The sequence below is a fragment of the Solanum pennellii genome, chromosome 10 (assembly GCF_001406875.1).
Source record: "Solanum pennellii chromosome 10, SPENNV200".
NCBI classification, from domain to species: Eukaryota; Viridiplantae; Streptophyta; class Magnoliopsida; order Solanales; family Solanaceae; genus Solanum; species Solanum pennellii.
Genome location: NC_028646.1, coordinates 81,939,230 through 81,954,124, shown reverse-complemented (window position 1 = coordinate 81,954,124; position 14,895 = coordinate 81,939,230). Strand labels below are relative to the sequence as shown.

The 14,895-nt window shown below is 34.4% G+C and overlaps 2 protein-coding genes across 3 annotated transcripts in view; one reads left to right on the top strand and one right to left on the bottom strand.

Annotated features, from left to right (window-relative positions):
* The first annotated feature begins 3,031 nt into the window (after positions 1-3,031).
* Positions 3,032-8,179, top strand: LOC107002267 (probable serine/threonine-protein kinase PBL7). The gene is made up of 5 exons (XM_015200218.2): positions 3,032-3,241; positions 5,065-5,252; positions 5,932-6,121; positions 6,201-6,589; positions 7,345-8,179. Exons 1-5 carry the CDS (start codon positions 3,160-3,162, stop codon positions 7,609-7,611), a joined length of 1,116 nt encoding a protein of 371 aa, XP_015055704.1. The 5' UTR covers positions 3,032-3,159; the 3' UTR covers positions 7,612-8,179.
* Positions 8,180-8,297: 118 nt separating this feature from the next.
* LOC107002268 (thylakoid membrane protein TERC, chloroplastic) overlaps positions 8,298-14,895 on the bottom strand; it is an 8,398-nt gene continuing 1,800 nt past the window's right edge. The window contains exons 3-14 of one of the 2 annotated variants that reach the window (XM_015200219.2): positions 14,491-14,549; positions 14,315-14,391; positions 13,112-13,199; positions 12,879-12,959; positions 12,688-12,744; positions 10,758-10,839; positions 9,783-9,832; positions 9,495-9,551; positions 9,324-9,402; positions 8,953-9,011; positions 8,692-8,749; positions 8,298-8,602 (exon numbers count right to left, since the gene is read on the bottom strand). In XM_015200219.2, the coding sequence (XP_015055705.1) occupies positions 8,508-8,602; positions 8,692-8,749; positions 8,953-9,011; positions 9,324-9,402; positions 9,495-9,551; positions 9,783-9,832; positions 10,758-10,839; positions 12,688-12,744; positions 12,879-12,959; positions 13,112-13,199; positions 14,315-14,391; positions 14,491-14,549 (842 nt within the window). In that variant the 3' untranslated portion in view covers positions 8,298-8,507. Of the gene's footprint in view, positions 8,603-8,691; positions 8,750-8,952; positions 9,012-9,323; positions 9,403-9,494; positions 9,833-10,757; positions 10,840-12,687; positions 12,745-12,878; positions 12,960-13,111; positions 13,200-14,314; positions 14,408-14,490; positions 14,550-14,895 lie in introns of both variants that reach the window. The other variant, XR_001454506.2, reaches the window with a different exon arrangement.

Below are 14,895 nucleotides of genomic sequence, written 5' to 3'. Positions count from 1 at the left end.
TGGTTGAGGTACAAGTTTACTTGTGATTTTGGCAAATGGTATCCATGTGCTTGGCCCGGGTGTTTAGCCAAACTTCTATAAGAAAATTTCTTTGTTTTGAAAAATATTTTATGAAATTATGAACTTCTCAAAACTAAGGGGAAACAGTATCTATTTGGTAAAATTATTTGAGAAATGATTATTAAGTGTTTTATAAACAAGATTTTGGTCAAAGAATCTCTATTATTAGGTAATCAAGAATCTCAACTTTCTATTTAGTTGTTTACTTATATTAAATTGATGGATGGTCAACTTTAATTACAGTTAACAATGCTGTGGTGCATTTCTATAGGGTGTTGATGTAGGTTTCGTTTAGTGTAATTAATCATTAATATGACTTGATGTACATTGATTGCATTTGATAATAGTCATTTTCTTTAAATCTCTCTCTGTACCTACATACGGTATATATATAGGTATCATATTTTTATTAATCACAACGCTATCAACAAAAAGTTTTGATAAAGTTATAAATATTTTTTATTTTTAAAGGTTTATTATTTAAACTCTGAGTATAAATAATATTTTTTTATCTTTTAATACAAAATATTTTTAACGTGAATTCAAATTAGATGAGCATGTGTACCACCTACGTGGTGGGAAAACAAGAAAACTGTAATTGCAACACATAATTTATATACTGAGTTGCTTGACAAATGGCAATGGATCATTCAAAAAATTATTTTTATTATCTTGACCAATAGAATAGCAGAAGAGAAAATTAATATTTATTTCTTAGTTGTAGGAGGTGGGTGAGGATGAGTGGTGCTCCACATTCTTTTTTAATTGCAATATTTCTTATTCTATAGATATCTAGAAAATTAAAATCATTTTCAAGAAATTACATTTTTTGTGGCAAGTTATGTATATTCATCCATTTTTTTTTGAATAATTATTTATTACATCATGTAAATTGCTAAATTTGTTTTATACTGTCAAATAATGTGATATATATATCTATCTATTCTAGTGGTATTTTATATTCTCTTAATTAATCGTCTTTTAAAAAGTAAAAAAAATATATGAATGTTACGTTCTCATGTTCTAACTTTCACTTACGTTTCTTTTACATGATTCTTTTCAAAATATGAAGGAAAAAAATCAAACAGTACCAACACAAAAAACGACTCAAAAGGTCATATTTTAATTATGTAAAACAATGATATAATACAAATTTTATAAGCAAAGTCGAAACATTATACCATTTTTTTTTAAAAAAAAAACAAATTGGAAACACCTAGTTTCCATCATAGAACTCTACGTGAATAATGTGTTATATGTGAAAATATTCATAGGATGAAGATAACAAATAAACCCTTTTTCTTCTTATAACACAATAAAAGTTTAACTGAAAATATTCCTATTATTTATAACAAAAAAAATCTGAGCTTATGAAGAAAATCTTAGTCCTCAAGAAATATAGGGCACTAATATATGAAGATTACCTATCAATAAAAGATTCCTGGCCTCCACATTATCAAGTAGTATATTCTAAAGAATCTTTTCATTATTCTTCTCATCAATACGTAAAAATTGCTTCAAAAATAACGATGACCCTTGAATTATATATGCGATAAAGACTGTGGTGACATGATGATATGTATTTCTATCTTTAATTAACAAAATGTAATCAACCTCTAAACTTATATCTTTGAAGAGTTTTTAGAAGTTTTAAGTATATGTAAATAAGTTTTTTCAAAAAACATCATTGTTATTAATCGTAACATTTGAACTAAGATTTTAAGGTAGGTGGATTGACTCAAAAACAGCTCCTTGGCAGAGTTAATAGAGAAAGATGCAGTTTTAGACGATAAGACGATAACAATTCATTCAATATGACCTCACAAATGAAACGTAAAAGGATAGGATATATGCAAATCTTATCTTATCTTTATGGATTATCGAATCTGTTAATAACCTATTTTAAAATTAGTAATTAAAATCTAAACAACATTTGAAATATCAATTAAAAATTAGCCAATTTTCATGTACAATATTATTTTGTCCTTATTTTCTTAATTAGAAGCAGTAGAGGTCCACTTCTTCATATTTTTCTTAATCTTTTTCAAACTTTGGGACACTACCTTAAAAGTTTTCTTTTTACTCTATAACATTGTCTTGGAATGTTCAGTTTTAGGATATTGTTATGGATATAAGTTTTTACAATTCGAAATTCAAGAATATTATGTTAGAGGTCAAACTTATACAAATTAAATCCAATATATTGAATTTATTGATATATTTTTTCGCCTTTATGTCGCCTCATGGGAATGCATGGACGTAAAAGAGGTGTCCTATCAACTTGTTTCGAGTTAAGATAATAATAAGCTCATGAGCTTGGTCTTACTTTACCGTCGAGAGAGAAAAAGTTTAATTCAGATGCCTTTCTTTTTTGGGGGTGTGAAGCAGTGTCAAATCAAAATACTCAACAAGCGAAGTGATTGAGCCGCACCTTCGATACAACTATTTTGGTACAACTTCACTTCAGTCACTAGCCCTACCTTCGGCATTCCCTTATTGCGGAATACAACTTTATGATATTATCTGAGAATTTGAGAAGGAGATAATTCAAATTTCAAAATAAAATAAAATCTCAAGTTTAAAATGATACAAGTAAAACTTTGAGATTTTTTATTTCTTTGAGCTTGAATGATTCAAATGAAAAGGTAATTATGTCTATGATGAGTAAAAAAATATTACTTTACATCTATGACAAAAGTTCATTGAATTTTATTTAAAAAAATAAAAATAATGAAGCATTTCACATGTTTAAGTCCTTATAATTGTCCAAATATTATTTTTTAATTAAAGGGCGGCTTAATTTCAAATTAAAATCAATGGTGCAGTAGGTTGCTCAAATAATTTTTTATTTAAAAAAAAAAAAGGTTTTTGTCTGAATTGACCAAGTCAACCAACTTTACAAGTGAAGTCATATGAATTATTTACTCTTACTTAAAACAAAAAATTACAAAATTCCGACAATTATTGTAATAAAAACAGTAAAAAAAAAAAAAGAAACGAAAGAGCCACGAAAAGGTTTAATCCTCCGTCTTCACTTTTGTAGACAGCTAATCAGCTGTGCAAAAACTTCGCCTCTCTCAAGTTGCAAAGGAAAAAAAAATGGGTTGGTTTCCTTGTTCTGGACCATCCAAACAGACCTCAAAGAAGAAAAATTCAGTCGATTCGGGCCGGCACTCTACTGGTATTTATCAATCTGCACAAGTTGTGATTTTTGTGTATATAATCAACTGATTGTTTGATTTGGTGAAATGGGGTTGCTTTATGTTTGTTTGATTTTTGGATGTTTTGTTTTTTTACTTCTGATTCTTGGATATTTAAGCTGTAAAGTTGTAATCTTTGTGTATATAGTCAATTGATTGTTTGATTTGGTGAAATGGGGTTGCTTTATGTTTGTTTAATTATTGTTGGGGTTTGGTTGTTTTTGGTTTTTACTTGTGATTCTTGGATATTCAAGTTGTGAATTTGTAATTTTTGTGTATATAGTCAACTGATTGTTTGATTTGGTGAAATGGGGCTGCTTTATGTTTGTTTAATTTTTTGGGGTTTGTTTTTTACTTCTGATTCTTGGTTATTCTAACTGTGAAGTTGTACTTTTTTGTGTATATAGTCAACTGATTGTTTGATTTGGTGAAATGGGATTGCTTTATGTTTGTTTAGTTTTTGTGTGTTTTGGGTTTTTAGTTCTGATTCTTGGATATTTAAGCTGTAAAATTGTAATCTTTGTGTATATAGTCAACTGATTGTTTAATTCGGTGAAATGGAGTTGCTTTATTTTTGTTTAATTTTTGTTTGTTTTGGTTGTTTTGGGTTTTTACTTCTGATTCTTGGATATTTAAGCTTAAAAGTTGTAATCTTGTGTATATAGTCAACTGATTGTTTGATTTGGTGAAATGGGGTTGCTCTATATTTGTCTAGTTTTTGTGGGGTTTGGTTGTTTTGGGTTTTTACTTCTGATTCTTGGATACTCAAGCTGAAAGTTGAAATCTTTGTGTATATAATCAACTGATTGTTTGATTTGGTGAAATGGGGTTGCTTCATGTGTGTTTAATTTTTGTGGGTTTTGGTTATTTTGGGTTTTTACTTCTGATTCTTGGATATTCAAGTTGTAAAATTGTAATCTTTGTTTATAAAGTCAACTGAATGTTTGATTTGCTGAAATGGGATTGCTTTATGTTTGTCCAATTTTTGTGGGTTTGGTTGTTTTGGGTTTTTTACTTATGAGTCTTGGATATTCAGCTGTTTACCATCAGGGGTACTTTGATCTGGATCTTGATATCATAATCAGTGACTTGAAATTTAAATGTTATGCTACTTGATTGTTGTGGTGGTATGTTATGGAAGTGCTGGATGACCTGCTCCCTCTGGTTAATTTAGTCTAGGTTGTAGTTGGATCCAAGGGGGTGAAGCTGGAATGAGAAAATGAAATGTTGATCTTTTCCTATCTGACTATGCCTTGGTGGAAAGAATCATCGACAATATCGTCTAGTGGACAAAATAAGAAAAGGACAAAAACACTTTGACCTCCAAAGATTTGCAGCTTCTCCATTTCACAATATATAGATTTTGGAGTTTTTAACTTTTTTATCTCAGCATATCATATCACATAACTAGTTATCTGCTATCAGGTAAAAATGTGAATTGTGCATTACTAAAATTTTGAAGAACAATGGTTGTCATAGATAAATTATTGGTACCATTATTCTAAGCTTGTCAATTGTTGCTGTGTTTGGTAGCTTATGCCATATTATGCGATATTAAAATTTCTAATGTAACCAACATCAACTAGTGAAGTTTCATAGTTCAAATTTTAAGCAATCTTTTATAGTTAATGACGATTCATAGTTCAAACTTCAAACAACCTCCCCCATCCCTAAGTTGAACCAACAAAAAAGTTTAGATGTCATTTTCCCCTCTTGTCAATCATCCTTCTTATTTCTGAACACTCGTTGCCTCACTTCAATGTCATGCTTTTGCTTACTTTTCTATTTTATTTTCTTGTCTTAGATAAGTTGAAATCAAAGAATTCATTACGCTCAAAGGAAGTTGATAAGGATGCAGGGTCCAACCAAATTGCAGCCAAGACTTTTATATTTCGTGATTTAGCAGCTGCAACAAAAAATTTCCGAGGTGATTATCTTCTTGGAGAAGGAGGCTTTGGTAGAGTTTACAAAGGGGTGATCGAGTCCAATCAGGTCAATTCTCATCAAGTCTTTTTTGCTTTTTGCTAATAATGGAACGTAACAAAGAAATCAATAGTTTGGTTTGCCTCTAATGTACGAGATTCTGTTGCACTTCCTACTGAATAATGCTGTTCTGTAAATCTTCGGAGTATTTTACTGATTTTGCTTCTTGATTCTTACTGAGCCACGGCCGCAGACTTTTGTCCCTTTCAGATGAGCATAACTATGTTATTTTCAGTTGGCTCATTTGCAGAGGGTCAACACTTGGGACTTCTTTCCAGTCTGTCAATTGGCAAAAGGTGGAACACTGGGTCATGGGTCACTTGAGTTTTTAGTTTCATGAGAAATCTGAAACGTAAATTTCACTTTTGTTCTTTAGCATCTGCAAAGTGAGACTAGGCCTTACTCAAATAAGGAAAATGCTTTTCTTCTTTCTAACAAGTGGTGATGTACATTTCATGGATACTTTGGTTTCTATTAGGGTTTTTATCATTTTCGTTGAGCTAATTGGGCTCAATTCCCTTTGCTCACATATATGTGAGGTTCGAGTTGAAATAGGCAAAGGTATAACTGACAAAGTCATTTACATTTTCTTCTAGTGTTGCCACCATGCTTGATGGTTTGCTTCTCACGTCTAAGTTGTTAGCTGGAGCTGAAGTTTAACACCTTTTGTTGACTTTTAATGGTGCAGGTCGTCGCCATCAAGCAACTAGATCGTAATGGATTGCAGGGCAACAGGGAATTTCTTGTCGAAGTGCTGATGTTAAGTCTGTTACACCATCCTAACCTTGTAAATCTAATTGGCTATTGTGCTGATGGAGATCAGAGACTTCTGGTCTACGAATATATGCCATTAGGATCATTGGAGGACCATCTTCATGGTAATATTTCTTAGATAGACTTTCCTTTTCATTTTATTTGAAGTCGGATTAAATTTGGAATTGAAGTATTGCTCTGCAGATCCTACGCCAGGTAAGGAACGGCTAGATTGGAACACAAGAATGAAAATTGCTGCCGGAGCAGCAAAAGGATTGGAATATCTACACAGTGCAAGTCCCCCTGTAATATATCGTGATTTGAAATGCTCCAACATTTTACTTGGTGAGGGTTATCACGCGAAGCTCTCTGACTTCGGGTTGGCCAAATTGGGGCCTGTAGGGGATAACACCCATGTTTCTACAAGAGTTATGGGTACTTATGGGTACTGTGCACCAGAGTATGCCATGACAGGACAATTGACTTTGAAGTCAGATGTTTACAGCTTTGGGGTAGTCCTCCTGGAGATTATTACAGGCAGGAAAGCAATTGAAAGTTCAAAAACTGGAGGAGATTTCAATCTGGTTATATGGGTATGATTTCCTTATCATACAGCTTTTTGGCAACTCTTTTTTCGGTGGTGGATTGTTGTTTCATTGATGTATTATGATCTCTATAGGTATAGTTGTTCAACTATAGAAGGGAAAGAAGTATTATCGGACAGTTACAAAATGTCTCTACAGTAATCTGCAAAATCCATAAGATGAGTTCAATGAATGAGTTAAAAAACTGGTTATTTGCTGATTTAATACGGTTTGAAAATTTTAGTGCACTATCTGGAAGAAAATGCGTTTAAGTGACTTTAGGATCCTTTGTGGAAGATCTAGAGTATTTTTTTTCCTGAATGAAATAACAAATGTACTATCATTCTTAAGGCTGGGTGAACCAGTTGATGTTGACGTGCTGCTCAATGGAACGGTGTCAGTTGACACCACTTGAAGCAATGCATCTTCACCATGGGGATAGGGGCAAGGTTGGGTATTTCAGTTGATGTAGACGTGCTGTTAATCTCCATTTAAAGCTGGAAGGTAGTGGAACATTCAGTGTCGGAAGTCTAGAATTTCTTTCAAGTTCTCGTATATGTGATGTTTAAGGAAAATCTTGATCCTCTATTGTGCGTCAAATGGAGCAAAGGAGAGATTTATAGAGTTTAGGTCCTCTTTGGTTACATGGGGCATTATATGTGTGGAGGGCGGGGTTGATGTAGAATTTGTAGATTGTTCTTTTCTGTTAGGCAGCCATAAAGAGAACCAAGTTTCTAATTATATAGTTGTGCTCTGTATATCAGGCAAGACCATTGTTCAAAGATCGGAGGAAGTTCTCACAGATGGCTGATCCTATGCTACAAGGCCATTATCCAGTAAGAGGCATGTACCAAGCTCTAGCAGTTGCAGCAATGTGTGTTCAGGAGCAACCTAACATGCGTCCAGTCATAGCAGACGTTGTCACGGCTTTGACTTACCTTGCTTCACAAAAGTTTGACCATGAAACCCGAGGGGGCATCCAAACTTCACGGCCAGGACCTGCTACTTCACCTAGGATGAAACGATGGTGACAAGCTGCAAAAAAGGTTAAAATGGAGCTATGAACTAGATGGGTGATGGGAACAAAACAAGATCATCAAAAAAGGGGGAGCCAAGGCTGGAACCTCTTGAATATCAGCTAAGTTGAAAGTACAGATAACAAACCACAATCAGTGGCACCTAGAGTGCAGGTTCAATCACCTGAACTATATTTGGGGCAACAAATATTTTTTCCCTCAGAAATCAGACCAACTATGAGGTCCTCCCTTGTTCTTTCTCAGTTGAAGCTGCTAGTTCCTGTTAATTATTGCATTAATAGGTAATTTATGTTTGTCCGATTTGTGGTTTTCGTCATTCTTTGGTAAACCTCCAAATCCTGGTCCGGTATTTTTGTTGTACAGACATGGCTTGTGTTTACGAGTGCAAGTATGTATTAGAATAGCTCATTATCATGTACAATCGCGTGATTCAGTTTATTTCTGCAGCTATGTAAGTTGAAATGACATTTTCCAGGAGAACTCTTAAAATTGTAATACTACAAGCTAGCATATATGACTCTTGAATGCTACTACAAGAACATTTTGTTTTCTTCTTCTTTCATTGTTGGTTGACTTTTCAATTTGCTGTCATCAGTCTCATTAAAATGACTTGTTGACTCCCCATATTATTGAGATAAGAAAGATCAAGTGTTGTCCATGGATATATGGCAAGAAGATGATCGTTGTAATAACTCATCCCAACCTGAGTTGTATTAAGAAATCAAATCATTACAAAAAGAAACATGTTAAAAGATTGTTAATTTTGTCATTGTCAAAGTACATTTGACAGAGAAAGTTCAAGACAACGACAAAGAGAAGAAAAAAAAAGGAACACCATAGATATCTCTTCTATCCTCCTAAAGAACATGATCTCGAGAGAGCACCCAAACTCATTGATCAGATTTCTTTACAAGACTAAGCAAGACTCCAGCGCTTAGGCATGTTGCTACGACACCAAGAGACGCCTCTGTGGAAACATGGTATCCTGCGTGAATTTTGATATCAGTTAAGACTCTTACCTGGGATTTCAGTTGTAAGAGGAAAAAGGCTCAACTGATGTTTGCAGAAACTTACCGAAAAAGTCTAGGATCATTTTGATTCCAATGAATCCCAGGACAACACCAATGGAAGGCTGAACAGAAATTGGATCTTAGTTAAAAATTATCATCCACTAGCGGCTAGTTTGATTTGTATTATTTACTATCTTAATGCTACTGTTTCATATCTGTAGAACAAGGGCTTTAACTTGAGCAATCATGACTGACTTGGGATGATTGAGTGAATGGCTGTTATAAAACAGCAAGCAGAGACTTATAAAAGCAAGTCAATACTCACCTGTAGATATTCCAACTCCCCCATACTTTCAGAAATGAGTGTGTACAATGACCTCAATCCTGCATAAGAAGAGCTAGGTTGGTCACCTAGCTTATACGGAAGAAAAACATATTTCGCAGAAGGGTAATAGATAAAAATCTACTTCTTCGCGAAATCAGAATGAGTAAAAACAAGACAGATTTTTTCGTGAACAACTAACTCCATGCACATGAGTCCTCAATCTATATGAATTGATGAAAAAACGTCAACGAAATGTCCTTTACAAATCATAGAACAACATATGCCAAATATCACAAGTAATTGGCTTTTTTTTTTAGCACTTGTGGTTAAAAACTTAAATTAAGAAGCAAAGTAAAGAACACGGGCTTTACCTAAAATTGCAAAGAGATTGGATGTGAAAACTATGAAAGGATCTCTTGTGACACCAAAAACTGCTGGTATAGAATCAACCTGAGAAGAACACAACATTGTTGTTAGGACGGAAACAAACAGGTATGCTAGCCTTTAAGATATGTCAAATCCAGCATGAACAGAAAACTCACAGCGAATGCAATATCACTGAGTTCAATAACCGCTACTGTAAGAAGTAAAGGTGTAGCCTGCCCAAAATGTTTAAGGCTGTTAAAAATCAGAAAAATTAATCTACAAAATATTCTAGAAAACTATATAACAAGTACACAGGTTTTTGCTTGTATAGATGGTCAAAAGATACCGGATTTCGTTAGGCCTGAAATTTACAAGTACAAATTGATATATACATGAATATTATTGAGGTGACATGCTAAGACAGATAAAATTGAACTGCTAAAAACAACTCCCTGTTGACTTACTTTCCATACACCATCCTGCAAAGTTATGAACCTGTCACCATCATATTCAGCTGCAACACCAAGATAAGTTTGAAAAATCACCATATATTTCAAAAGCTGAAAGGTTAAATTTATGTACAAGGACCAGAGCTTCATCATCCTAAGGAAACTTATTCCTGGATCATACTCATGTATCATAATTCATATGAACTAAAGAGTAGCTCGAATAACATCACGGAACTAGAAGAACATTAATCTCAGACAGGAGAAACATAACCTAAATCAAAGCAAACATGTAGCCTAGGAAAGGGAGTATTTTCTATATATGGAGTTTTAGTTGAACTGGACCATGAATTTTGGTGATATCCAACAGATTAATAGCAGGAGGTCGAATTGGATGTACTTTTTAATCATATGCTAAAAGTGTACCTTTTTTCAAAAATAGGTAATCACAAGAATATTGTTGATGTAACACAAACCAGCGATAAGGGTATGCTGGGCCAAGAGTACATCCAAAAGAGAATTTACAATGTCCATAGAGAACTAAGACAGTCAACTATCATATCTGGCTCTAGTATATGTGCCATAGTTTTGTTGCACCAAAAATTACGTAAAGATATACACCTGAGCTTAAGATTAATTATATTACCCTTATTGCCTTCAAAAACTCTAGCATTTCTTTCTCTTCGTATTACCAAACCATACCTTTGTTCTATAAGTGATTTCTAGTTTTTTGAAAGGACATCGGCCCTAATTGTCTCACCGTCACTAATTTAATGCCCCCAGAGAAAATGATACTCTTTTTTTTTGTTGATTAAACTAGTAGTTGTCATTGTAGTTGGACTTGATCACTTCAATTATTCCAGAACAACCAATACCAAATTAGTACCAACATAAGAAAAAAAATCAAATCCGCATTCATTTGAAGGAGAACATACAAGATCAACTAGAAGCCAAATATTACACTTAATTATGAAAAGATACAGAAATTTTTACATGTGATGGGAATGAATTTCTGGCAGGTCTTCACAATGAAATTGTCAGATAGATCAGCATCTTCTTCTTCTCCAGTGAACAACTATGATAAGATTAAAAAAAACAGGCATCTTGAATTAAGTTGCAAAAATGTTTTTGGGAAAACAATATTGATCAGAGAGTAATATATGAGCCCGTTTAGGTATCCCATGGGTGCTCTTCTAGTTAGCTTACAACAGTTCAGAACAGGTGGGGGCCTTAATGCTAAGCTTGTATACTAAAGTCCATTTTCACATGACATGAAAAAGAAGAGTCGTTGTACTAAACCAAGATATATTGTTTACATCGAGAGGAACTCCAATTAGCATCTAGCGGTCTCTTTCAACATACTTTTAGGCTTGATTGGTAAAACTCAAAATTCTGGCAGCATTTATTGCATGACTTGAAGTGATAACTCTTAAATGTTTATATTTTTGGTATTCCCTTCTAGAAAATTACTCGAAAACATGGCGTAATCAACAATCCCTCATGGAGAAAATGTTAAAGCTGTTTACTAGATTTGCAGCGATTGGAGAGATGGCTCTGCCTTTATCTTCTTTTTAAGCAAGTGGTCAGACTTTTATTTCACCGAAAGCACCAAGAAGGTGTTAATATGTGCAAGTCAAGAACTCAGGCTACCTCCTTAATGTCTAGGGAGCTCAGGAACTCAAGTAGCATGTTAACATCAAATATCTTGCATATATATCTAATTTGTTACATTGGATTGGTTAAAACTTCAAAATGTCTTCTAGTCTTGTCAAACTACCCAAATGATGCAGGCTGGGATAGTAAACCATATCTTCCTGTTCTCTCTTCCCATCTGCTTTGAAATCCAGCTCCACAGCAGTTCCTTCAATGGCCTAACAGAATACCCAGTTTAAATTGTACACACTGAAAACATGCTTTAAAGGCAGTGTATGAACAAGTGATGTATCTCTCCTCCACTTCCTTCACATATGAAGCATCTATTACACATTATGAAATCCCTACTCTGTAAACTTGATTGAGTTAGACAAGCTTCATGCACATCAATCCAGACAAATTTGGCCACCTAGGGAGTTGCATTGCCTTTTCAGATTATCTTCCAAGGCCACTGCAGTGGACCATTTTAATCTGTGGTTAATATTTCATAACCATACCTGACAGTACTTTCCATCTCTCTAATGTCTCCACCTCACTGCATGTTTCCTCCTGATATATTAGCATCTTCTAGTATTCTCAGAAATTCAGAGACCTACTATTATCAGTCCTCAAAATTTCTCTAAAATTGGCTTGGCATTGTGCTACTAATGCATCAGGGTTGATCCAAGTAATTTGGTAGTCATGGTGTTCATACATAGGATCCTTAGTAATATTATTTGAACAAGAAATAGCAGTTGCAGAAAATAATCATCATAAGCATTACTGGAGAAACACAGTTATGAACAGAGAGAAGACTCTTTGAGGCCTCAAAGTGATGATCATGAAAATTAAGTATCTAATAGCCACTCCTAACCCCCGCACTTGTTCCTACCTCCCATGAGTGATTTCCACAGGGATATGTGCATCTATCAGAATCTTTTGGGGAATGCTCGTTCTTATCTATGTTACATGGGCTTTCAAAAAATTATAAATGCTACATGGACTCAACTAAGAACATGTATCCACTATAGATATACTTGAGTATCAGGTACGTGTATGTATAAGTATCCCGCATGTGTATGTACAAGCATAAGGTACAAGTACTTTGCTATTTTTTAATGTGAAGAATTCATACAAACCACACTCATGTCACAATTGTTCAACACGGCTACATCAAGGCAAATCAAGGACCATGTAACATAAGTTTATCTTCTTAAAAACATTGCATCAGCAAAAAGAAGCTCAAAGATAGTGTTTTAATTCTCATGAAAGTAGATAAAAGAGAATTCACCTTGAATGATGAGTATAGAAGAATCCCAGCCAACAGTAAGTTAACTGCCTCAAATCTCTATAATGACATAAAATGATAGATGTGAATAACTCTGAATAATGTGTACTTCTCTGGGTAGGGGGATATACTTGGAAGTTGGAACTTTTGCATGTTCGTGTAATTACATGTTTGCAATGAAATTAGCAGCCAACCTGCAGGGTTGCTGTTCCAAGCAGTATGATAGACAACCTGAAGATTATGGCACCAGCAATTCCATACGATAGCACCCGGTTCTGTAGACCCAATACACACATTTGCATCATGAACATGGTCTCAAAATTGACACATACAAACACTGTCCAGTTTATATAAAGTAAAAGTAGGGCCAGAATGAACACAAACGTCGCGAGCACGGACAGTAAGTGCAGAAAGATTAGCACCGCACCTGATACATAAGTGGTACTTTGAAATATTTGAATATCAGAACGAATACAAATAGATTATCCACTGACAAACTCTGCTCCAGCAGATACCTGAAAATGTATAATGAAACCTAAAACCAGTAAATCCAGAAGCAGTCACGCCTAGAAAGCACTGGAACTTGATAGGAACAAATTCGAAGACCTAGGAAGGCAGCCCATTGTCTAAAATTGAGTAATAAAAAAAAAATCAAACTACACAATCCTCAGTGCAATCCAGCACCGCAACATTTACAACTTTAAGGGCAAAATGAGAATTTTATTGCACTTCATAAGCAGCATCAAGAAACTGCTTGCTCACTATTTACAGAAAGATGACAAAAAAAAGCAGGCTTTAAGTTTTACAATGGAGAAAATTTCATGTTTATCGTCAGGAGGAACACTCTCTGTGAACAATCAAATTTTCATGGCCAGGCCAATTGCATCTATGCAACATCTTGCACTTATGTGATAAAGGGTACAGTCACGGCTTATTTTATGAATTTGTTGAAACGAAACTTCAGAGACCCTCACTCCTGACCACCACAAACTCTTTTCCCAATCAAACATGTAATGTATTCACCTGGCGCAGTTAATAACTCCAAGATAGAATATTGTTCTAGGTTGACCCCTTATCAACTCTTCACAGAGGCCACATCCCTGAATGCGTGTATCAAATCAATACAACCATTGCTCTGCTTGATAACCTGACATGAGATCTCTAACTTTGAATTAAAGAATCTTTGGTCCATTACTTAAGATGAGCCCTGATAAATAGTCTCTCTCAGTGAAACACATTGTCAAATTACTATTCTACCTGGTGACTACCACATTGCCTTATAAAAATACAGCAAACTTATGCAAAGGATCAAGCTATAGTATAATTAGAAGTTATAAGAACTCTCTTTCTGTCCCCACACCCAACTATTTCTCCTTTTCTCTACTTCACATATCTGTTTCCCAGAGTTCTTCTCACTTGAATCACAGAGTTATTATATAGTGCCAATTCTATATACCTTTATATTCTTGTTATCGTTTTAGCATTACGAATAATTTTGATGTACTCCAAATTCTGCAGTCGCAATCAACAACGAGGTTCTATCATCTTAAAACAACAAAGAACTAAAAGTATTTCCAAAATTGATAGGCTCAAATCTTCAATATGCTGAGAAAAGTAATTGACTCTTTACCCAGCGAAAAATTCAGATGACTTGCTGACTCCATTCTTGAGTCCCACGCCAACACCAAATGCCACTGCTGAAAACACCTATATAAATCCATCACTATATTTCCTTCAATTTAGAGTGCTCTAGATCAGTCTGACAAACTATAAACACTGATATGACCATAGCAAGGAATTACTTACACACAAGGCTACTGTCTTGACAGAAGACACATAAGTTCCAGACCCTTGAGTTCTTTCTTCTGCTTCATCAACAGCAAATGTATTATGAGACATCTTAATATCGTTAGTGCCAAGACTGATGACCTTAGAACATGTTAACAGAAATTCCCTAGACTGATGAAGTGATGGATATCATTTATGTCCTTTTCTATAGTTTTCATGTTAGCAGGATAGTAAGTTGAAGCCATTTTGGTAAATTAACCAGTGGAGATCAAATTAAAATGATTTTGTGGTGAAGATTATAATGGATAAAAACCTTCAGAAGAGCTTGCAGGTGAATTCATTATCCTGATAATTAAATGGTGACAGAAACATGAACTGAGTTCCCCATTTATTTTGTTTTTACAGAATGGGGGGTGGGGGGTG

Excerpts from the sequence above, each read along its gene's own strand:
- LOC107002267 (XM_015200218.2), top strand. The coding sequence starts at position 3,160 with ATGGGTTGGTTTCCTTGTTCTGGACCATCCAAACAGACCTCAAAGAAG. Across the intron at positions 6,122-6,200 it reads ATTGGAGGACCATCTTCATG|ATCCTACGCCAGGTAAGGAA; the intron begins GTAATATTTCTT and ends ATTGCTCTGCAG. Across the intron at positions 6,590-7,344 it reads ATTTCAATCTGGTTATATGG|GCAAGACCATTGTTCAAAGA; the intron begins GTATGATTTCCT and ends TCTGTATATCAG.